A 23,894-nucleotide genomic window follows, 5' to 3' on the forward strand; every position below is an offset into this window, starting at 1 on the left:
CCTGGGGGTGACATGCTCTGGGCCCAGGTACACAGACCTCTACCCCTCTGAGCCTGGGCTTCTCCTCTGGTTTCATCACATTGCTCGAACTGCCCAACCTGGCAGAGGTTCAAGGGGAAAGACCCCAGGTCGCTGTAAACAGTGATGTCTTAACACATAAAAGGCAGCAACAAGATTTAGTAGGATGGCTAGATGGCCAGGGAGAGAATTTGCTTCCTTTAGCCTTTTGGTTCTGTCTTGGCTGCAGACACCTTCTCTTGCTGCCCCGAGAGGCCACCTTTCAGGCTGGTTATGAGAATTCATTTTAACAAGAACCAGAGGATGGCCAGGCTGGACAACTTGGTCCAACACATGAGACCACCAGAAAGCTACGCCATTAGGGCACCTGAGCCTCTTCTTGCCTCCCGGGGGGGGGGCCTTTGGTTTCGGTGCAGCACCCTGGTCTTCATCTGTGAGCAGTGATCATCAGCTGATTCTGCAGGAACAGAACACACTTGTTAGAACCTGTCGCTTCCCCTGGCTGAGAAAGGCTTTCACAACGTTCCTGTTTCATTTTCTCTTTCACACAAATAAATGTGTTTTTCCTTCTCTCTCCTTCACTCTGCCTCCCTGTAATATAAATCAGCTTCAGAATCTCACCTTCCAGACTAGCCCATGAAAGGGAAGATGAGACTTTTCATGGGGTTGTTTAGCTGCACCTTTAAACCTGCAATGCAAAGCAGGCACACTTCCACAGAGAGAGGTTCTTTTTCTCCCCTCAAGGTGGCTTAGAAAGGGGAGGACTGAGCTGAGAAGAGATTTCATCTTAACAATCTTGACACCAACAAACCAGCACACCATTGAAAAGCTACATTGCCTTCGCACGGCCTCAAAATATGAAATGATCTTTTCAATATGCAGCCAATGTAGCTGCTTTGCCAACCCTTTGTCACTCTGGATTATCAAAAGAAACAAAATGCCTCGCTACTGCTCACAGTGAGAGGGGTATAGCCATTTAGTCTGTGGTCTGAAATGAATCTCAATTGAAATGCAGATTTATTTTCGCTTAATCTCTTAGCAACTATTCAATACTTGGGGATATATATTCATCAGGGTTGATGCTAAGCTTGAGATTATTCAAAAATTATGGAATCTGCATGTTCAATTCCCTCCAAGAATATTATCGTTAACTGTGAGTCCCTATTCATCCTGGCATCAGGTCTCAGGGCACAGATGTCAGTCCCCCCACGGCTCTGTTCCTGTTGCTCCAGGCAGCCCTCAGCTTTCCTCTGCACTCTTACCCGGCCTCCTAAGTAGCTGTTAGCTCTGAATCTCATCCCCTTTCTCCAGTCTCCAATCTATTCTCTATAATGATCTCAAAACTCAAAGCTGTTTCTGTCAGTCCCGGATTTAACACCCTTAAATAGCTTTCTTTGCTGCCCAGTGAATTGCTAATCCCTTGGGCCCTATCACAGCTCTGCATGATTTAGGAGTCCTCACCTTCCCCCCTCGCCCCGGCCTCATCTCTCACCCCATTCCACCTCCCTTTCGGGGTCTTCTACTCTAACCTCTGGGCACTTCATTCGTGCCTGATCCTTCTACCTGGAATTCTCCTGTGCCAGCTCTTGGCTTTATCTTCCAGGTCTGAGCTTAAATTGCACTTGCCCAGAAAGGCCCACCCTGGTCCTCCAGGTGAAGTTAGGGTCTCCTGGTGTATATTCACATGGCACCCTGACCTTCTGTCATCATAGAGACCAGTTATTCATACTCATTCAACAACCTTTGAACTCAGATAGGGTAAAGAGCTGCTCTATCTGGTTCACTGTTGTGTCCTGGGTGCCTAGCACAGCCTAGCACAGGGACCATGTCTAAGAAACACTGCCTGGCTTCACGGAGCTTTGAGGAAATTAAGCAGCTGTCCTTTTACCATAAGTGTGACCTCTGGTGTCTCTGGTCACTCCAGGAGCAACGGGGATCGAAGATCGGCTGCAGGAAGGAGTTCCAGACACAATCGCAGCTCTGCGGGAGGCTGGGATCCAGGTCTGGGTCTTGACTGGAGACAAGCAGGAGACAGCCGTCAATATTGCCTATTCCTGCAGACTGCTAGATCAAACGGACACCGTGTACACCATCAACACAGAGAATCAGGTGAGGCCTGGAGGGGCCAGATATCCAAGCACAGAGCAGTCTCAGCCCACAGGAGATGGGCTTACAGGTGGGACTCAGGCATGCTGGGCAAGCACCCCACCCCCAAGATAACACTGAATCGTGGAGCCTGGAGAGCCCTGGAAGCCACCCCACCCAGTGTCCTCCACTTAACCCTTACACGTGCTTGACTGGTCTCTTTCCTATTACCTCTCACGCTGCTTAGTAGAAAGCTTTACTCGCTTACATTCTACCCTTGGTCCCATTTCCCCATTTTATAGATGAGGAAACTGAAGATCCCTGGGGCTACATCACTTACCCAGATTCACCACACTGGTTCTGATGAAGGGAGCTAAGTCTGGAACTAGTGCTATTTACATCTTACCACCCCGTCGCTCATAGAGCCTCAATTGTCAGTTTCTTGCTACTTCAGATTAACTCACCCATTGAAAAAGTCCCAATAAAATTGAAATTATTCTGAGTTTACAGCTTCAGCAGCAGTGTATATGTTGAATGGGTCTGTCACATGGCAGAATCCTGAAGGGAATAGTAATACAGGAGGCCAGTGCGTTGTGATAAGATGGGAGAGAGGAAGAATGAAGAAGCCGAGCCCGGAAACTGCAACTTGCAGTCAGAATTACGTGTGGGCGGCCGGAGTGAGATTTGAGGCAAGACTGGGAAATCGGAAGACGCAAATTCAAAGCTATAATGCGATTTTCTACTTAGAAGGAAGAGTCTATTTTCACCATGAAAACCGCAGAAAGCAAAGTTCCACCTTCTTCTTGGCTAATGAAGATGGAAGGGGGCTGATGAGATGTGTGCTCCCGTCAGAAGACAGCAGGGGTGGGATGTCATGGAGCCCAACAAGAACAGCACGAGAGGCGGCGGGCAGAGGGCACTTGGAGGCCCCGGGAACCCTGGGAAAGGACAGAGAAGAAGGCAGAACACAGGGAAAAGAAAACCTCGGGAGACAGAGACCAGGAGGACACTGCAACCTCCCTCTTTCCTTTAAGTTTTGTCTGAGGCTGCTCTAGACCCAGAAACAGAAGTTTGGGGTGGAAGGTTTATATTTACTTTTTATTCCATGAAGAAACCGTAGACCATAATTAAAAACAAAAAGGCAGGATAGACTGAAAAATGCCCGAAGCCCTTTTAGACGAATTGGAAAAATCATTGACTTTCCTGTCAGGTGCACGGATGGTGCTGTGATTAGATTAAACTCCAGTGAATTTTCAAAATGAAAATAATCTCAGGAAAAAAAAAAAACTTTGGCTTTAATATTATGATGAGGAAAGGAAGCAATTTTCAGCTTGCTTGAGTGCTTGATCCCTGTGCCTGCCTGTTCTGCTTGGGATGAAAATTCGGTTTGCGCTGATTCTTTCACTCCAGGAAATTTTGGAAGGAGGATGTCTGCAAACCAGTGAGGCAGCCAGCCCGATAGGGGCGGAGTGAGCTTCCCTGGGTTCTCTTAAATATCATGCACTCCTGTAGGAAGCCGACGATGTTTGTTGGTTAAATAGCCAAATTTCCTGAGGACCAGTCGGCCACACCCTGTTGTTAATTCTGTCAGTGTTTTTCACCGTCTGGGGCTCTCCAAGATGGCGCCTGAATCCTCAGCCCTGTCTACACCTTGAGACCCACTAAACCTGTAAGATTAGTCTTTCTCATCCCTCTGCCTAAGAATCAGTTGGAGATGCATAAATGTGTTAAGCCAGAAACTGGGGAAATACATTCTAAGTCTTCAATTTATTTAAAACCCCAGTTTAATGTAATTACATATTCAGTGGCTATTTCCTCCAAGGGTTTTAATTTGCTTAATTCACTATAAATTTATTTGGGACTACTGTCACTTTGCTATGTACCTAAAAGCAATAAGCAAGTTACAAGACCTATCTAGAACCCTTCTGGGTTCCCATCCACAAGACGAGGAAATTACTAACTCATCACTGGAAATGTTGATCTATCAAGGAGGTTTTAAAAGGATGAACATATTAGATAAAAACTAATAATAATCACCAATATTGTTACCATTAATGTATATTGAAGGCTTAACATGGTCCAAATACTATGCTTCTTGCACTTCCATTCTTATCTGTAAAACAGAGATTTAAATTAATTATTTCAGCTCAATACCTGTAGCTCAGTGGTTAGGGTGCCAGCCACATACACAGGGGCTGGTGGGTTCAAATCTGGCCCAGGCCTGCTAAACAACAATGATAACTACAAGAACAAAAAAAAAAAAATAACTGGGTATTGTGGTGGGCACCTGTAGTCCCAGCTACTTGAGAAGCTGAGGTAAAAGAATCACTTAAGCCCAAGAGTTTGAGGTTGCTGTGAGCTGTGGTGCCATGGCACTCTACTTAGGGTGACATAATGAGACTCCATCTCTCTCTCTTTCTCTCTCTCTCTCTCTCTCTATATATATATATATATAATTACTTCACAAGCCATTGGAAGGATGAAATAAGATTATAGAAGAAAGTTCTTACTTAGCATAGTACCTATATTAGTAACCTATTATTGAATAACAAATTACTCAAAGCTCAGCAGCTAAAACAATAGACATAAATTATCCCATGGTTTCTGTAAGTTAGGAGTCCAAGGACATTTTAGTTGAGTGCCATAAGTTGAAGGTCACTCTTGAGGTTGCATTTAAGCTGTCAGTCAAGGCTGTGGGCTCATCTGAAAGCTCAAATGGGTGGGTGGTGTAGGGGTGGGAAGGAGCCCTGTTTCCAAGTTCATTCACATGATTGTTAGTAGGTCTCCATTCCTTGCCTGTGGGCTTCATAGGACTACAATACAGCATGGCAGGTGGTCTCCCCATGGCAAGTCATTCAAGGAAAAGTGAGAAAGAACACCAAATTATAACATAAGTTATACATAACTTAATATGGGAAGTGACATTCTATCACTTTTGCAGAATTCCCTTCATTAGAAGGGAGTCACTAGGTCTAGCCCACACTCAGTGGAAGGAGATCACATGAGATCATGAATACCAGGAAGTGCAGATCATTGGGAAGCACCTTAGAGGTTGCCTACCACAGTACCGGACATGCGCTGAGTACTCAGTGAATGGTAACTATTGTGATTATACTCTAAAAAGTTAGAAATAAGTAAATTCAGCAACTTAATTTTGAAGTTCATATCTCCAAGGACTTGCAGTCAAGAAATCTATATAATTCGTACCAATCCCAACTTCCAGCAAGGATCATGTTGATCTCTTTCCCAGATTAAGTGCCTCTGCTATGACCATTCATTCTAGGCTCTGTGCAACCTTATTGCCTGAAGCACTCAATCTAACATCTTCCAAAAGGAAGACTCAGGAATAATGAGGTGTGGCTCTATTCCTTCCAAAAGAAATTATTCTGGACATTCCCAGACAGAAGTCTCTAGATCCGTGCTCCTCAAACCTCTCCCTTCAGAACTACCTTTACCATTTCTGCTAAAATATGATCTGTACTGTTTTTTACTTGATGATTTCATTCAAATTGACTCATTTTGAACATTGTTTATTTTAGAAAAAAATTTTAGCACATCACTCAGTGAAAAGTCCATCTCCTGCTATGGATAGAAGAACGCTGTAAAATGAAGACCATGAAAAAAAACAACACTGCTAAAATCGATAATACTGTTGTGTACTGCAGCGTTACATTTTTTACAAAGCAATGTTCACAGAAATTAAAAGAGATATTAAGAATATAAGTAGAACCACATTCTGACTTTGTCTTTGATATAATAAAAAGCAATAGAGGAAATTTCCAAAAGGAAATCATTTTCTTAATATCTTTCAAGATAAAAACCAGGAAAAAATACCAGTAAAAAGCATATTTTTTAGCACCTTTCATGGAATAGACCAATGGATAAACAGGGATAATGTCTTTTCAATTAGGAAGCCACTATTCGAATAGTAACAATATTGCCTCCACTACTGAGTTGGGATGACCTTGGATGAGTTGCCAACTATCTTGTTTCCATTTTCTCATTTCTCAGTTAAGATCTGTAATAAAGACCCTACCTTTCACCCAGGAATCTCTAGAAAAACAAAGGAGAGCTTCAGTGACCTGTGAGACACAGAAAGCACCACCCAGCAGGACATGTTGTCATAATTTAACATCTTCCTAGTATTATTTATTTTCTTAGACTATCCTTGTATCAGTCCCCATCCTGCTGAGCTATTTTCTCTCCTATTCTCAAGAAGTGTCCCCAGTTATGACCATTAATTTGGTTCCAAATTATTACTGCTTTGATTCAGAGAAAAGCAAAAATTAACAGACTAACTCCTAAGTAATCTCTACAGCAGCAGAGCTTTACAACTATTTTACTAAAGAAAAATGTGAAATTGTTAACACCCATTTCCAAGCTTGCTTACTCACACCAGATGATTATAACTCTTTCCAGGAAACCTGCGACTCCATCCTCAATTGCACATTAGAAGAGGTCAAGCAGTTTCACGAACCACAGAAGCCTGACCGCAAGCTCTTTGGATTCCGCCTGCGTTCCAAGACACCATCCACCACCTCGGCAGCTGTGCTTCCAGAAGTTGGATTGGTCATCGATGGGAAGACACTGAATGCCATTTTCCTGGGAAAGCTGGAGAAGAAGTTCCTGGAGTTGACCGGGTACTGTCGGTCTGTCCTGTGCTGCCGGTGCACCCCACTCCAGAAGAGCATGATCGTCAAGCTGGTGCGGGACAAGCTGAGCGTCATGACGCTGTCCATAGGTACCCATGGTGCTGAGTCCAGGTGGGAGGTCAGGTACCACAGTCAAGGTGCACAGCCTGAGGGTCATTGTGTAGCGGGAGAGAGTGCAGAATGATTATCAGGATGTGCCAACGAGGGGGTGAAGCAGAGGCTGAGAAGAAGGGGAGAGGGCAGCAAAGTTCTTTGGACCCACAAGTCAGCTAAAGAAAAATCAGAATATAGATGGAGGTCAAAGCCAGCAGTGGCCTTGAATGCAGGACACCCAGGTAGCTCAAGGAATGTTGCCATTAACCACACATACTTGGGCCATCTCAATACTGGGATGCAGCACTTCCCCTTCAATACTTGACACACGGCCTGACCGCAGGTGTTTCCGAGGTGATGTTCTTCTGAGGGTTGATGGCTGGTGGGGATATTTTAAAGATCAAGACTGCCCCATGTTCATTTCTAAATACAAGACCCACACAAAGCATATCCTCTATAAAGGCTAGCCAGTTGGTATATAAAATCAGCACATTGTACCCTAGAAATGCAGTAAGGTACACAGTTATGATGCTACTTAAAAAAAAAAAAAAAGAATTGCTCAGAAGGGGATCAACGTCAATCAGAAGGAAGTGTAGAACTAAAAACTGCACTTACTTAACACCTTGTAGGAACAACCAACCCTGGTTTACAAGAATCCTCATGATCTGGTCTTCATTACCCTCCAGCAACATCTCTTCCCATGGCTACCTTCCTCTTCCCAGCTCTCGCATCCCACGTTCCAACCTAAGGAAACTTTACCATTCCCCCTGGACCTTGTCCTCTCTCACTTTCAGGCTTTTTACACAAGTGATTTCTTCTGTAAAACACTTCTTCTTCCAGTGCCACCTAACTTTGCTTTCCTCCACGGGCTCCCAGGGCGCCAGTTCCCACAGCTCCAAGCACTGTTATACCTTCCTCCCTTGAGCAGAGGAATGTTATCAATCTCAGTCATAGTTTGATCCCTGGTTCAACACACACCACCTACATACTAGATTTTGTATTCATTTAGGGGCATTACTACAGATATTGCAGATGGCGCCAACCTCTCTTCCTCCTACACAGGCTTAGAAAGAGACTTTCTTTCCTGACATTCAAACAAGGGATTTATTATACATGATGGTTTTTTTCTGGTCTCCAGGTACAGTTCAGAAGAATAAAAAAGTGGAGAAAGGAAGCAAAAAAATGCAGGGAGCAGAACTTTAGCCCCCTCATCTTACTTTTATATCCTGAATTGCCCTCTTCAGAAGTTCAGACACACATAAGGCAACAGCCCAGGATTGATTCCCTGAAGTCCGATATCGGCTGTATTCCCATAGCAACAGGAACAAAACCAGCAGGGAGAGAAATAACGGGGTTTCACACTTCTCCTTCTCCCAGTTAGCTAACCATGGCAGTAAAGGGCTGGTTTTGTTCTGCCATGGGGAAGGTTAAAATTATGTATGCTATTTGATTAAAAAAAAATGAGAATAAAAGGCTACCTACAATAGCAAGATTTTTAAGATCAGTAAATTTGTTACCAAATAATTATGGGGAGACAGTTATTCTCTCACCCATTACATATTCTCTACTATGAATAATAGAAATTTAATTGCAGTTTATTCTGAGAAGCTACCAGGAAAAGAGATGGGGCCAGGAAGAGGATGGAGGCTACATGGTCTCCAGCAGGGGCTAGCACACAACAGCCAGCAGGCCCAACACAGCCCACTGAGTGTTTTTGTACAGATGCTAAAAATAGTTTTTCTATTTTTAAGTGTAAAATTTGTAAAAGACTAATAGCCTTTCAGCAGTAACAATGGTTCAGTTTTGCTTCTGGCTCACAAAGTCTAAGATATTTACTCTCTGACCCTGTACAGAAAAAAATTTGCTAAACTTTTGTCTACATGATACAGTACCAGGGAGAATCTGGCCACTAAGGGAGGCCTCGCTGTATAGAGCTACAGTGGCTACTCAAATTTAATTAAAGTTAAATGGAATTTTGCCAGCCCAATTTCCATAGCCACGTGTGTCTGGTGGTTTCTGTACTGGACGTGCAGATACATTTCCATCATTATAGAAAAATCTATTTAACAATTCTGGCTTAGAGGGAGGCCATGGCTATGGATGCAAATGTGTACAATTGTGTATCTGTGTGTGCACACACAAACACATTGTGTGTGTTTTCATGGCCTTATCTCCAGCCTCCCAAAACAACTCAGTTCACTAAATGAGAATTCAATGTGACTAAATAGATCTCAATTAAAAAATTAGTCAATCTCATTTTTCCACATTCAGAAGCAAAACTGAATGTTCTCCTTCCCTTAGACACCATTAACAATCTGATGTCCAAATGTTCTAGCTGTCTTGACATGTCAGTATTTCAAGTTTGACTGCAGTAGGAAAGCATGTGGGCCCAGGAATCAGATCTGAGTTTCAATTTTCCTGAGTCCCTTCTCTAGGGGGATCACCCTTACCAAGTCTTTAAATTGCTCTGATTCTTCATTTGCTCACAGTGAAGTCCACAATACTGTTTGTAAAGGCTCTTTTTCATAAACTACACACCACTGGCCACATCTGTCTTGATCACCATTGTGTCCCCAAAACCTAACGTTGTGCCTAGAAAAAAGACACTTAGTCAGGACCGTATTTATTGAATGATCAAGAAAAAAAGTAGAGCTTCTTGTCCAAAGAAGAAAAGATAGCTCTCAGGTGAGGCACTGTAGCAATGGCTTTCTACAGGACTATTCAGAGTTATGTTAAAAGGAATGAGGACACTGTAGAGCCATCTCATTGTCACTGAGCAGTTGGACCAGGAACAAAGGCACCTCATGACCTCTCTTCTTTCAGGTGATGGAGCAAATGATGTAAGCATGATTCAAGCTGCTGATATTGGCATCGGCATATCTGGACAGGAAGGAATGCAGGTATTGGTCCCTCCTTACTTTTCTTTATCATTACAGGAGATTTCAAGAACTCCCCACAGTGTTGGGGGAACTTCTTTTCAAGAACTTCCATCTACATCCAAAGGTGCAGTGCCCTCCATCAGCAATGATGGACATAAGGAAGTTAGAAAACATTTTTCAACTACAGTTTAGTCCTGGTGGCTAGTTTAACCCATAAATTGCTAGGTACACTTTCATGGTCTGCCTAATTTAGTCAAAATTCCTCTTGGGGCAAGCATACAATCTTGACTGGTAACTTTTTCTACTGAAATGATTTGATTTTGTGCTTTTTGAACCATTAACAATAGTGTTTCCACCTTGAGTGCAGACATGTGGTATTGCCTAAATTTGTTGATGGAGATAAAAGAGCATTGAGTGAGCAGCAACAATTACTGCCCTATGAGTAGCTCCCACGTGCCGACTCTCTGTTAGACACTTCACATTTCACATCTCATCAGGTTTTAATAATCACCACAATCCTGTGTATTAGGGGTTGTTATTCCACTTTTTTTCAGTTGGAGAAACTGAGGTTCAGGGAGTTTAAATAGCCAGATAAATATTCATACAAGGATTTATAGGCATATCTAAACTCAGCATCATGTTGGGGTTTTTTTTTAATGTTTGTTCATCATGCTTTTAAAAGAGTACTATAACCTACATTTGGTTCTGAGTAATCCCAAGATCCATGTAGAGGAAGAACTATCTATCCATCAGGTCCATCTGGTAATGGAGCCAATGGCCCACTTCAGGAGGTGGTGAGGGATGTTTAGAGATTTGGGGATTACTTGAATGGAAGCCCCTACTCTCTGGTTAATATCACACCCCTAGCATGGTATCTGATATATCCATAGAAGTGCTTGTTGGGTAACTGGATGAAAGACCAGCCTCCACCACTGCTTCATCTGATCCATCCTCCTTGGATTCTAGTGAGGTTTCAGTTTCCCAGAAGAGAGAGTGGGATGTGAGGATCCAAAGAGCCACCCAAGAGTGAACACATAACGACCAAGAGCATCATTCATACCTTCCCAGCTATAGACCTAAAACACAGCACCACCTTTAAGGAAGCCTCTTTAGGGCTATGGTGGGCATGGATGGAAGCTGATGCATCTGCTCTCCCCTCTCAGGCTGTCATGTCCAGCGACTTTGCCATCTCCCGCTTTAGGCACCTCAAGAAGCTACTGCTAGTGCATGGTCACTGGTGTTACTCACGCCTGGCCAGGATGGTGGTGTACTACTTCTACAAGAACGTGGTGAGTAGCCCTGTGGAGGCTCCCACAAGGTCTTGGGGGTCCCCACTACGGGGCCAGATCTCCCCACAGCATCTCAGCAGAAGGGAATGAGTCAGGCTGGCCTGTTTCTTACTAGCTCTGCGACATTGGGCCAGACTATTCACTATTCTTCAATTTCCTCTCTGATAAAATGGAGCTAGTGCTTTCTATTTTTGTGAAGTTACCATGAGACTTGTGTGTCATGTAAAGTGCCTGGCATGTAAGGGGCAGCATGAATGGTCTTTATTTGTTTGTGTTTGTTTGTTTGTTTTTTAGACAGAGTCTCACTCGGTCACCTGGGTATCATATAGTTCACAGCAACCTCAAACTCTTGGGCTCAAGAGAGCCTCCTGACTCAGCCTCCTGAGTAGATAGGACTATAAGCACCCACCATGACACCTAGCTAGTTTTTCTATTTTTAGTAGAGACAGTGTCTTGATGTTGCTCAGGCTGGTCTTAAACTCCTGAGCTCAAGCAATCCACCCACCTCAGACTCCCAGAGCGCTAGGACTACAGGCATGAGGCACCTCGCTCAGCCAGCAGCATGAATGTTTATGAGCATGGACTCTGGAGTCCAGCACATTGGGTTCAAATCCAGACTCCCATATGTGGTGATATCCCTAAACCTCAGTGTCATCATCTGTAAAACGGGGATGTTACTACATGAGAATATTACCTTTCTCATATGTTTGCTATGAAGATTAAATGACAGCTGCCTACAAAGTAATTCACACATAGTGATCACGCTCTAAGCTTATCCATTAGGTTTTATTATCATTGGTGTTGCTGTCATTGCTCTTAGAGTTACATTTCACAGCTGAGATTTATTTTCTGGTTGCAAAGAAGAATGATTTGAAGAACAACTAGCTTCGCTTGGTCTTAGATAGGGTCCCGCAATGTAAGAGCTATACCCCAGACCTTGGAAGAGTAAAGGTGACTATTCCTTACCAAATAGAAGACTGGAGCCCGTGACTTCAACCTGAGACTTGCATATCAACCAGGGTTCTTTATAAGTGAGTTCCTGGAAAGCAGGACGCTAAATAAAATACTTTACTGGCAAAGATGTTTGGAGTGGGGAGATCATCCAGGTTGTAATCTTACATGACCCTGGCATGCTGTGTGACCTTGGGAAGGCCACTTAGTCTCTCTGAGCCTCAATTTCCTCATCAATAATATGAGCAGACTATGGTTCTCTATTTCCCTAGAAGTGTTATTGAGAAGCCTTAGTGTCAGAGCTCTGGAAAGCACATAGCTCTATACAAATGACGTTATGGGTCTCCTTAAAAATGTGTTGGTTTCTGTCTTGTTGATTAAGGACCCAAAGCAGAATTGCACCACCTGAAGTAGGTATTGAAACTGTCAGAGGATCCTTTTGAAAAGCCCCTGATTAATGATGGATATAAGAAGTCAATTCTGTACTAAGGGAAAAAACAAAGGCCTGAGTTTTTCATTATCTAGTTCAAGGACCTTTCAGTAGTCCCCATAGGTCTCCAAATAGACTCGGATTCCTCTTTGCATGAGGAAAGGGAAGAATTAATAATAAGGTAATTAAAAAGAAACATATTTAGCCAAGCAATGGCTGCAAAATTGCACTTTTTTCCCTTTTTCTTTATCTTCCCAATCTTCCTTTTAGATTCCTACATAGTCACTCTCACTCAGGAATGGGACTTTCTGTGCAAAGATCACAGTCTATGTAAATAAACAGCATGACAAAAAATAATGTAAATTCGGTCAACTGGATGGTAATATTATCTCAGCAAGTCTATGCAAACAAGTCAGTCCATTTGACTTGAAACTCACTCCAAGCATGAAACCTGTTTACTTAGAATTCCAAATGCTTGTTTAATTTTTTTTTTTTGTGGTATCCAGAAGAATTATTCTTTTGAATAAGCACAGCCTCTTCTCTGCATTAAATTTGTGAAGTAGAAAAGAAAATGTTTCCAGCCAGCCACATTCTCAAAGCTTAAATGATATTTATTTCCAGCCCAATGCCATGCTTGAAATTGTGATACTGATGTCGCATTATCTCTCCGTTGCAATTAGAGGGTGGAGAACTATGACTTTCACATCTGAAACCAATTTCAGAGGGGATTAAAACCTTGCCTGCGCTGAAATTTGAACAATGAATTAATTACTGCACTGTAGCTTCTTGAGAGGAAGAACAGGCATCCAATCTCAGCCATGCTGTCACGGGTTCAGCGCACTCCTGCAGATGCAAAGATTCCAGCAAGGCAGAGGAAGTAGAAAACAAGCAGGAGCCTACCGGGAGAAAAGCAGCATTCTGCCATGTTAAAACTCCAGGATGAGTGTTAGAACAATAGCACTAAGATTAACTTCATTTACTCAAGTAACTCCGGAATGTCTGCTATGTGTCAGGAACAACGTTGGGCAATGGCTATAGAGCGAGAATCAAGCCAGCCACGGCCCCTGCCCCCATAAGGCTAACCATTGACATCAGGGCTCAACATGCTTTTCTGCAAAGGGCCAGAGAATGGCTATTTTCAGCTCATGCAGAAGCCAGATAGGACTGAGAAAGGTTAGGAGCAATCAAAGGGAAAGAACTGTAAAAATTCATATGCTGCTTGCACTGCTTTCTAGCTCTGAACTTGGAAAAGAGGCAACTGAGTACCTCGGAGCCTCAGCTTCCTCATCCATAGAGTGGAGCTAATAATGTTAATATCATTTTTAATGTTATATCAATATGTGACATATATTAACAAAGTAACATAAATATATTACTATTTTTTTTTTTTTTGGCCAGGGCCAGGTTTGAACCCACCACCTCTGGTATATGAGGCCGGAACCCTACTCCTTTGAGCTACAGGCACCGTCCTACTATTATTATTAACAACAATATCAATCTTGCAAAGTTGTTAGGACAAACTATAGTGTGTATTGTACAGCTAATAATGTGCTATAAACTAATATACTGATGACACTATAATGCACCCCACACACCTAGTTCATACAAAATCCCAAACAAATATAATTGGTGTTACTAGTGACAATATTAAGGTGTTAATATTATTACTATTAATAATAATAATGAGTGGAGGGCCTGGCACAGTGACTCGAGCCTGTAATCCCAGCACTCTTGGAGGCTGAGGTGGGTGGATCACTTGATCTCACAAGTTTGAGACCAGCCTGAGCAAAAGCGAGACTGTATCTCTAAAAAAAATAGCTAGACATTGTGGTGGGCACCTGTAGTCCCAGCTACTTGTGAGGCTGAGGCAAGAGAATCACTTGAGCCCAGGAGTTTGAAGTTGCTGTGAGCTATGACACCACCGCAATCTACCAGGTGCAAGAAAGTGAGACTCTGGCTCAAAAAATAATAATAAGTAGAGGGCTTCTCCACAATAACAGTGGTTCAGCAATTAGGAAATGAGAATTCTAGTTTGAACACAAACCTGTTTAATGGTTTCTTCCAAAACCTTTCATGTCCCTGTGCCTCGGTCCCATAGAACTAATAAGTTTTAGTCTTAACCTCAGTACCAGCTGCTTGTGCAATCTTAGATAACTAAATCACATCACAGGATGGTAGGCAGTTGCAGTGACCCAGCCCATTCAAAAGTGGGGAGATCTTGAGCTGGAAAGAGCTTTAGAAAAAATAAGCAGTATTTAGGCAGAAGATTTTCTTGTTCAGACCCTGAGCTGCATGACCCTGGAAGGTGTTGTGAGGACATCCTTCTCGGGAGGTCATCTTCCCGCCAGGCTTCCCACCCGGGGTCTTACCATCGTCCCTTCCTCAGCAACACCCCTTTTTATTACCACACTGCTGCCATTCGTGTTTCATATGCTGTGGTCTAAGCACTACTATTCCCTGCTGACGGATGACAAAATTATGTCCAGAAAAACTAAGCCATTTTCTCAAGGTAACAGTAAGTGACAGAACTCAGAGGACAAATCCAGGCCTCTCTGCCTCCAAAATCTGTGCTCTTAACCACTGGAGTACAGTAAGTCCTCACTTAATGTCATCAACAGGTTCTTAAAAACTGCAACTTTAAGCAAACTGATATATAGAAGGTCCTCAAAAACTATCATTTCATCCAACGTTATTTTATTATAACATTGATGAGGGGGAAATGGTTTTGTTACACATCGTTTGGCTTAAAGTTGTAGTTTCTAAGAACCTATTGGCAGGGTAGTGAGGACTTAACTGCATACTCACCTTGACACATGGCTGGAGCTCCGCCAGGTCCCAAAGAGCATGAACAGTAAGGCAGTATTTTATCATTTGTATGAATATGTAAGTGTTCTATATTGGTTTCGTAATAGTATTGAGTACATTGAATACTTTCTTTCACCATTCTTGAGATACTTTACTAAGAAGAATATATTCTAGCTCCACCAACACAAAGATAGTCCAAAAAGAAAGAGGGGCGAGGAGGGCGAGGGACTCCTCACAAGGCTGCATTCTCTGCCCGCAGTGCTACGTCAACCTGCTCTTCTGGTATCAGTTCTTCTGCGGCTTCTCTGCCTCCACCATGATCGACTACTGGCAGATGATCTTCTTCAATCTCTTCTTCACCTCCTTGCCTCCTCTCATCTTTGGAATCCTCGATAAAGACATCTCTGCAGAAACCCTCCTGGCATTGCCTGAGCTGTACAAGAGCGGCCAGAACTCTGAGGTAAGGAGCCTGGATAGCTGGCGGGAGGCGGCCTCAGGTGGCCTCCCTGACCTCTGCTGAGTCTTCGGGCATCAGAGAAAGAGCCCTGGCCACTGTGCCGCACTTACCTCCCATGTGACTTTGCACAACTCCCGCTCCCCATCCCTGGCCCGTTTCTCATTTGCTATTGAAGTGGATTGGAAGAGACACCAGTGGGTATTTGCCTTTTGAATCATTTCTTAATTATATCACACATTAATACAGGAGTTGAAGGGGAAGTGGGCAGGCAGGAAAATCCCATCCCTCTTAACAGGCCCCTCCGGGCCTGAGGAGTAACAACCGCACCCCAAGGCCTGGTTAGGGGACCCCTGAGACTAGCAGTTAGTTCTCTCATCCCTAAACACATAAACAAATGCTTCTGTTCACATCGGGAAAGGCAAAGCTTAGAGCTCGATTACGTAGGCTTTAGAACTTCCCACTACTGAGTAGACAAAAGAAAGCCTGAGAAACCATCGGGCAGGGTGGGAGGGCTTTCAAGAAGGCCCAGAGAGGACACGCTGCAGCCCTGACTCATTTGGAGATGTCACATAAGAGGCTGCAGCAAGGAGGGAGGATGAAGGGACATGGCAGAGCCCTGGGAACGGGACTTTGAAACACCAGAGAGCACCTTTGCATCTGGGGGAAAGGAGGGCAGTGCCAGATGTGGCGTTTGAGAACTGTTGATTTGTTGTGGACAGCCAGGAAAGCAAGCCACCTGTGGTGACCCACAGACTGGGGGAGAGCATCACAGCAGCCCAGCAGCACACACACAGGAGGCGTGGGAAGGACAGACATCCTGGGCTCTACCTATCAGCATGCTGGATGCACAGCCAGTTCCTTCAGTATCTACCATGAAAGGAGGTTAACATACCTAAACCAGAAACTGCAAAGGTTTCACTCCTCTTAGGGAAGGCACAACAAGTAAGACACAAGATGAGAAGGCTTGTCTCTGAGGCCCTTGAGCTCTGTCTCTTGGGAACCTGTGTTCCTGGGCTGCGATTGAAACCTCTCTTTCAGATGTTACTAAGAAACCTCTCCAAGTTTGTCGTAGCTATGGAGTTAATGAATAACTGAATACTTACTGAGGCATGATTGCATTTAGTCCTCTGGAACCCTAAGGAAACAGATGATGTTATTTCTGTGCACATTTCATGGAAGAAGAAATCAATTCTCAGAGTTTAGTAATGTTCACAAGGTCACACAATTAGTGTCAGAGCCAAGACTCAAACTGGGGTCTGTCACCCTGAAGTCTGTGCTGGTAATCAATCCATTCTATTGCCACACAGGTAAGAGGCATCATAACTGCCGTATCATCTGCTCTGGGTCACACACAAGAAAGTTGCTTGCAAAGAACAGGATCTTGCTTGGGTGGGGGTAACTGCTGGTGTGCTCTTTCTTGGCAGTGCTACAACCTGTCGACTTTCTGGATTTCCATGCTGGATGCATTCTACCAGAGCCTCATCTGTTTCTTTATCCCTTACCTGGTAAGTAATATAGTCACATTCAAACCATACAAATCACAGGATACTGATCCTCTTTATATGAAATTTCAGGCCAGTAATGTCTTTCCGGACACCTCAGAACAGAGGTTCCAACAAATAGCCTCCACATCTAACCCAATAAGTTTGAAAAGTCAGAAAAGTATACTCAAATATTTTAACTTCTGGTGGCTCTTGAAAAACCAAAAGTTATCTTCCACTGAGTCACTTTTCCCTCATGGCAAAAATCTGGAATTGGCTTGTAGCCTTGTTTTATATGAGGAGCGTGTTCTCTAATTTGCCATAGTCCCCACTCCTCCCCTTTGTCTTACACTTGGCTATCTTCATTCATTAACTGTTTCCTACTTGACTACTGACGGTGTCTGAATTTACTCGTTGATGTGTGCTACCAAGGTCAAGGTAACAAGTGTTCAAGCAGCAGGTTCTGATTATAAGAGTTAATATATTACCTTAAATAAATAACAAGAATGCAGATAGCCCAATCTCAATTTGATTTCCCAGTTTAAATAGAATTAAGATAGCAAAGGATGCCTGTATTCTTTCTGGACAGGGCATCAGGATATAGGACAGTTGCCACCAGGTAAACAGTGGTGCTTATCCAGCCTTTGGGCTGATTTTCTTTGTAATCATCAATACCATAGGGTAAGAGAGGCAAGCATTTGTGCTTTGTTCAGATTTCCTGGCTTACTATATACCCTCCCTGGCCAGGCCTCACTTACCTTTCCTGCTATACCCTTCACCCTTCCATATTCTCTACCGACCTATCACAGAGACTCGTTGGAGTTCTACAAATCCACCATGTTCACACTCAGTTCTGACCTTGGCTGGAACTGCATTTTTCCCCCTCTTTCAAATAATGAAATCCCTCCCCCCCTTATTCTGGTCTCTTTTGCTATGTCCCCTCTTCTGTGTTCCCTGGGTACCTTGTACTTACTTCTACTCTAACACTTGGCCTCTTAAATTGTACCTCACCTGTCCTGCCTAATAGACTCCCTTGAAGGTAGATACAGAAATATCCTCAGCAGTTAGCCCAGTACCTGGTGAACGCTCGATTAATTCTTTCTCCATTCATTTCACAATGATTTTACAATCCCCATGGAGGCTTCCCCTGACAAACATTTTCTAAATACTTTAGTACTGTCAACTCACTCCTCATCTTTGTTTGTTCCTTGGGTCAGTTTCACAGAATGGACAGCTGGATACTTTCTTCCCTCCCTCTTCCTCCCCTTCCCTTGACACCTGCCTTCACTGATGCTTTATAATCATGTGTCAAAGCCAAAGTCCTAAATCCATGGTGATACCAGACAATGTCTGTTTGTCTCTTCTCTGCAGACCTACAAGGACTCTGATATCGACGTCTTTACCTTTGGGACCCCGATTAACACCATCTCCCTCACCACAATCCTCTTGCACCAGGCAATGGAAATGAAGACATGGGTAAGAGTCCCAGGATCTGTTGGGCTTAAAAATTGTGTTCCCATTCCTTGGCTACGTTTATATTTTTAAGTTGCTTTACTCCCTATCATTGATACACTCAGCAAATATACAGAGTTCCCACCTATGTCCCACTTTTATAGGGATGAAAGAAGTGAAAAAGATGAAACACCTGACCTCAACCTGCTTGTCTCCTAGTCAGGGTGATAAAACTAACACTTATAAAACAAGGAGACAATTATTTGCAGAAATAGATAATACTGATACAAAGTCAGGGGTGTTTCAGAGACAAGGTAACTATTAGAGTGACCATACTTGAGACTGTGTTAGGGAGGAATGTTCCTCATTTAGTTTCAAATGATTAGAAAACTACCTCCAGGTAACATCTCAATCATGTCCAAATATAACATTTTGAAATCTAAAAATGCTGTCACCTTTTTCATTGTATGATTCCAGTCAATGATAACTATAAAAATAAATAGCTTAAAATTATATGCCAGGTACCTAGTTAAACAATTTGTATGTAACCACTCAGAGCCCTTGGTGGTAGGTGTTTTTGTATTCCCATTTCACAGATTTAGAAATACTGTAGGTACAATAAACTTGCCCCACAGCGGTCCAAAATAGAAGCAAGTTTTGAACCCTGGCAATCTGACTCTTGAGCTCTCAACCACTATGCTAATCGTGTGAACAGAAAATATTGAATAGCACAGGGAAACCACTTTACAGAAAGATTTATTCTTCGCTAAACTGAAATGGCTCTTTCTGAAAGCACATGCATCACAAATTTGGAAAATTGCCCCAAGGAAGCTCAGCATGTTCCTACATTCTGCAATGGAACTCACCCGGCCCTCACTTCCCACATCATCTGAAGCTGAACCAGGCCTAACCAACTGGGCAGTGGCTGATAAGAACCACTGTGATCTTCTAGATCACAGAGTTCCCATTTTTAAAAGCCCCTCTGTTTTTAATGCCCCAAGGAAGCTCAGCATGTTCCTACATTCTGCAATGGAACTCACCCTGCCCTCACTTCCCACACCATCCCAAGCTGAACCAGGCCTAACCAACCGGGCAGTGGCTGATAAGAGCCACACAGATGAACTTCTAGATCACAGAGTTCCCATTTTTAAAAGCCCCTCTGTTTTTAATGCATGCCAATAACAGATAGAACAAGGTGATAAAACCAAAAAGGCATAACCAAGCTTAAGTACAGGATAAATTTCTTCATAGGCCACCAACACTAGAAGAGGCTATAATGTGACAAGGAGAGGGAAGGGGTACTGAGCAGGCTCCAATTACAAGCTTTCTGCGACCCAAGACAGAACACAAACCACAGCAGTGGGGAGTCTAGCTCCTGAAAGGTGGGGGACACTGAAGCCCTGTTTATTACCAGGTCCAAGTTCCCTACTCAAGAAAGAAAGTTAAAGAACATATGATAATGACAAACTGTTTGGAGTTATAGTTTTATCAGAAGCTATGAACAAGGGAAGCAAGAATCAGAGACATAACTTTGATACTAGAAACTGCACCAAGCCGAGGGAACATTTAGATTCAGTAAAATGAATTAAAATGCAATCTGTGAGATCCACTGTAGATCAGACATTGGCAAAAAGTAAACTGCCAAATTGGAAGATAGCATTGGGAACTCATCCAGAATGACAAACAAATATGAAAAAGTAAGAGGAATGCTGGCTAGCATCAATGGCTTCAGCATCTACCTAATAGGAATCACAGAAGAAAAAAGAAAAGAATGTTAGAGAAGCAATATTTGATGAAATAGTTACTGACAATGAGAACTTAACAAAATAAAATCTGGAAGTATTATGTTGATATAATGAAACTGTAAAAAGTGAAATCACCAAAACAATCCTTAAGTCTACCAGAAACTACATATAAATTACTTGAAAAGAAAAAGCAATTGCACTAGACAGTGGAGTAATTATCATCAAAGATGTGAATAAAAAACTGGAACAACCACACTATCACTTAAGAGTAGGGCAAAATAAATTATATTTTCAGATAGACAAACACTTTGAGGTTTATTATTCATAGGCCCTACTAAAATAATGTACGTCTGTAAGAACACAAAAGCTAAAACTATGAGAAAGAACATGATGAGGACAAAAGCTATTCAGTAGGTAATTTATGCTAAAATCTTCACTAGGGATAGGAAGAGAATAAAAATAAATACACATTTAACTATACATTTTTCCATAAAAGTTCACATTTATTTAATATCTTAAAAGGTTAAGGGTAACTACTACAGAAGTGGAAAGAAAAAAAGAAATATAGAAAACCATCAATTGTGCTGGGTGTGATAGCTGATGCCTATAATCCTAGCACTTGGGAGACCAAGGTATGAGGATGGCTGAACCTCTAGAGTCTGAGATCATACTGAGCAAGAGCAAAACCCCACCTCTACTAAAAATAGAAAACTTAGCCTGGCATTGTGACAGATGCCTGTAGTCCCAGCTACTTGGGAGACCAACTTGAACACAACAGTTGGCAGTTGCTGTGAACTAGGCTGATGCCAGGGCACTCTAGCCTGAGCAACAGAGTGAGACTTGTTTTTATAAAAGAAGAAAAGAAAAGAATAAAGAAAACCATCAATTCTGCAGAATGTAGGAAAGATAATAAGAACAAAGAAAATGGTGACAAACAAAAAATACAAAATGAGATGTTCAAATAAATACAAACATATCAGTACACATAATAAATATAAATGGATTAAATTCTCCCTTTGGAAAAAAAATTATCAGATTGAACTTTTTTCATCCAGCAAATGTAAGAAGAAATAAGCAAATTCATAATCTTAGTGTGAGCTTTTTATACAATTCTGTAAGAAACTGGCATAGATCAAATAGACAAAAATAGAAAGGCCATAGAAACTTTGAATAAAGTATCACACTTGATCTCATAGAGAAAATCCTGCTCCAAATAACAAGCATACTTTTTTAAAACACACTCAGATTATTTACCAAAGAGAAAACATCAAATTCTGAATCATAAAGGAATTTGAAAAGATACTGATAAAAATCACAAATACCATGTTCTCTGACAAGGCATTTAAATTAAAAACAAGTGATAAAAAGTAACCAAACAAAACCTAACATGCTTGAAAATTTCAAAATGTATGTCCAAATAACTCATGAGCTAGAATAAATCATGAAGAAAATTTTAAATGCCTCTTGCTGAATGACTACAAAAATACTACATATGCAAACTTGAGACATCCAGGTAAAGCTTTTACTATTTAAAAGAAGATGAAAACTACACAACTTAAGTACTCAACTGAAGAAAGTTAAATAATTACCACACAAACATAAAGACAATCAAAGTAAAAAGGGTGAAAAAAAAATCAAGGAAACAGTAGAAAAAATCAGTAAGATCAAAAGTAGGCTCCTCAAAATTCCAGTGAAAATTAATTACTGATAGAGAAGACACAAAAATCATATTAGGAATGGACAAAATTATAATTATAGATATAACAAATTCTTATTAAAAATATTCTTAGAAAATTTAAGCCAAATTTATCATTTCTTTAAATGTAAAATTTATCAAAACACCATCAACATCATTCAGCAAACCTGAATAAACCAAATCCCGTTCCTAAAATCTGAGACCCAAAGGATTATAGAGGTCTGACCAAAATTACACAGGACAATATCTTATACCAATTTGTTCATAAAGTAGAAAAATAAAAAAGGATGGTATCTTAGTCCATTTATACTGCTATAACAAAATATCTGAGACTGGGTAACTCATAAAGAATAGAAATTTATTTCTCTGAGCAGAGTATGAAAGACAATAAACCATAGACTGAAGAACAATTTGAAAATAGCTAGAGGAGTTTAAAGTACTCACATGTTATAAGTCAATTCTACTTCTAAGTACACGACCTGGAAACCCCCCCCCTGCATTTATATATAAGGAAACACGTATAAGAATGTTTGTTACAGCACTGTTCTTGCCAGAAAAAAAAAAATTAGAAAGAGCCCAAATGTTCGCTAACAAAAAAATAAACTGTGGCATGTTTATACAATAGCATAGTTAAAATGAACCATCTAGAGCTGTATCTTTCAACTTAAATAAAACTTTATAACATCAAATGATAAAGGCTGCAGCAATAGCTTAGTCTGCTTGGTCTGTCATTACAGATACCACAGACTGGGTGGCTTAAACAACAGAATTTTTTTCTTATGACTCTAAAGTTTAGAAATCCAAGATCAGTGCATAGCCCATTCAGTGTCTGCTGAGAGTCCTCTTCTTTCCTAGACAGCTGCATGCTATCTGTATCCTCACACAGCTGAGAGAGAAAGATCATCTCATGTCTCTTCTTACAAAGGCACTAATCCCACTCGTGAGGGCTCCACCTCCATGATATAATCACTCCAAAAGGCCTCACATCCGAATACTATCACAATGGAGATCAGAATGGAGATCAGGGCTTCCACATATGAATTTGGGGGTGAGGGAGACACATTCAGTTCATAATAAGAATACATATATAAAATAAAGTTAAAAAGTGCCTATAAACATAGGCATAAACATACGTATAAAACATACACAAGGATACACACTGAATTTATGTTCAAAATTAAAGAGAGGTCATTTGCAAGAGATATATGAGTACTTTAATTGTGAAATGTAATCTTTTTCTTTTTTTTTTTGCAGTTTTTTTGGCCGGGGCTGGGTTTGAACCTACCACCTCCGGCATATGGGGCTGGTGCCCTACTCCTTTGAGCCACATTTACATTACATTTATGAAATGTAATCTTTTCATAAAATCTGAGGCAAATATTGTATAAGGATAAACCTGATGAAGGCAGATGCTGGATGTATGAGGTTTATTGTTCACATGCTATTTTTAGTGACATTTCTAAATTAACCCAAGATATGTCCCAAAAGGATCTCTGGTCTCTATTATCCTCTTTGTCATTAGATTTTTTTCATGCTTGTGCTATAAGAGATTTTTTTTCCTTAACTTTCAAAATATCTTACAAAGTTTAATCAGGCCTCAGCTGTATATTAAATAGGTGGTGAAGGCTGGGTGTGGTGGCTCATATCTGTAATCCTAGCATTGTGGGAGGCCAAGGTGGGTGGATAGCTTGACTCGGGAGTTTGAGACCAGCCTGAGCAACAGCAAGATTCCGTCTCTACTAAAACAAAAAAAAAAAAAAAAGAAACATTAGCTGGGCATTGTAGTGGGCACCTGTAGTCTCAGCTACTTGGGAGGGTGAGGCAGGAGGATCACTAGAGTCCAAGACTTTGACGTTGATGT

At 41.7% G+C, this 23,894-nt stretch overlaps 1 protein-coding gene across 1 annotated transcript in view; it reads left to right on the forward strand.

Moving 5' to 3' along the window:
- Positions 1 to 23,894, forward strand: part of ATP10B (ATPase phospholipid transporting 10B (putative)) — a 96,010-nt gene that overhangs the window by 62,187 nt on the left and 9,929 nt on the right. The window contains exons 14-20 of the mRNA XM_012807795.1: positions 1,943 to 2,127; positions 6,523 to 6,844; positions 9,672 to 9,748; positions 10,891 to 11,016; positions 15,462 to 15,662; positions 17,084 to 17,164; positions 18,512 to 18,616. Coding sequence (XP_012663249.1) covers positions 1,943 to 2,127; positions 6,523 to 6,844; positions 9,672 to 9,748; positions 10,891 to 11,016; positions 15,462 to 15,662; positions 17,084 to 17,164; positions 18,512 to 18,616 — 1,097 coding nt within the window. The remainder of the gene's footprint in view (positions 1 to 1,942; positions 2,128 to 6,522; positions 6,845 to 9,671; positions 9,749 to 10,890; positions 11,017 to 15,461; positions 15,663 to 17,083; positions 17,165 to 18,511; positions 18,617 to 23,894) is intronic.

Source organism: Otolemur garnettii, unplaced genomic scaffold (assembly GCF_000181295.1).
Source record: "Otolemur garnettii isolate 467f Iridium unplaced genomic scaffold, OtoGar3 scaffold00003, whole genome shotgun sequence".
NCBI classification, from domain to species: domain Eukaryota; kingdom Metazoa; phylum Chordata; class Mammalia; order Primates; family Galagidae; genus Otolemur; species Otolemur garnettii.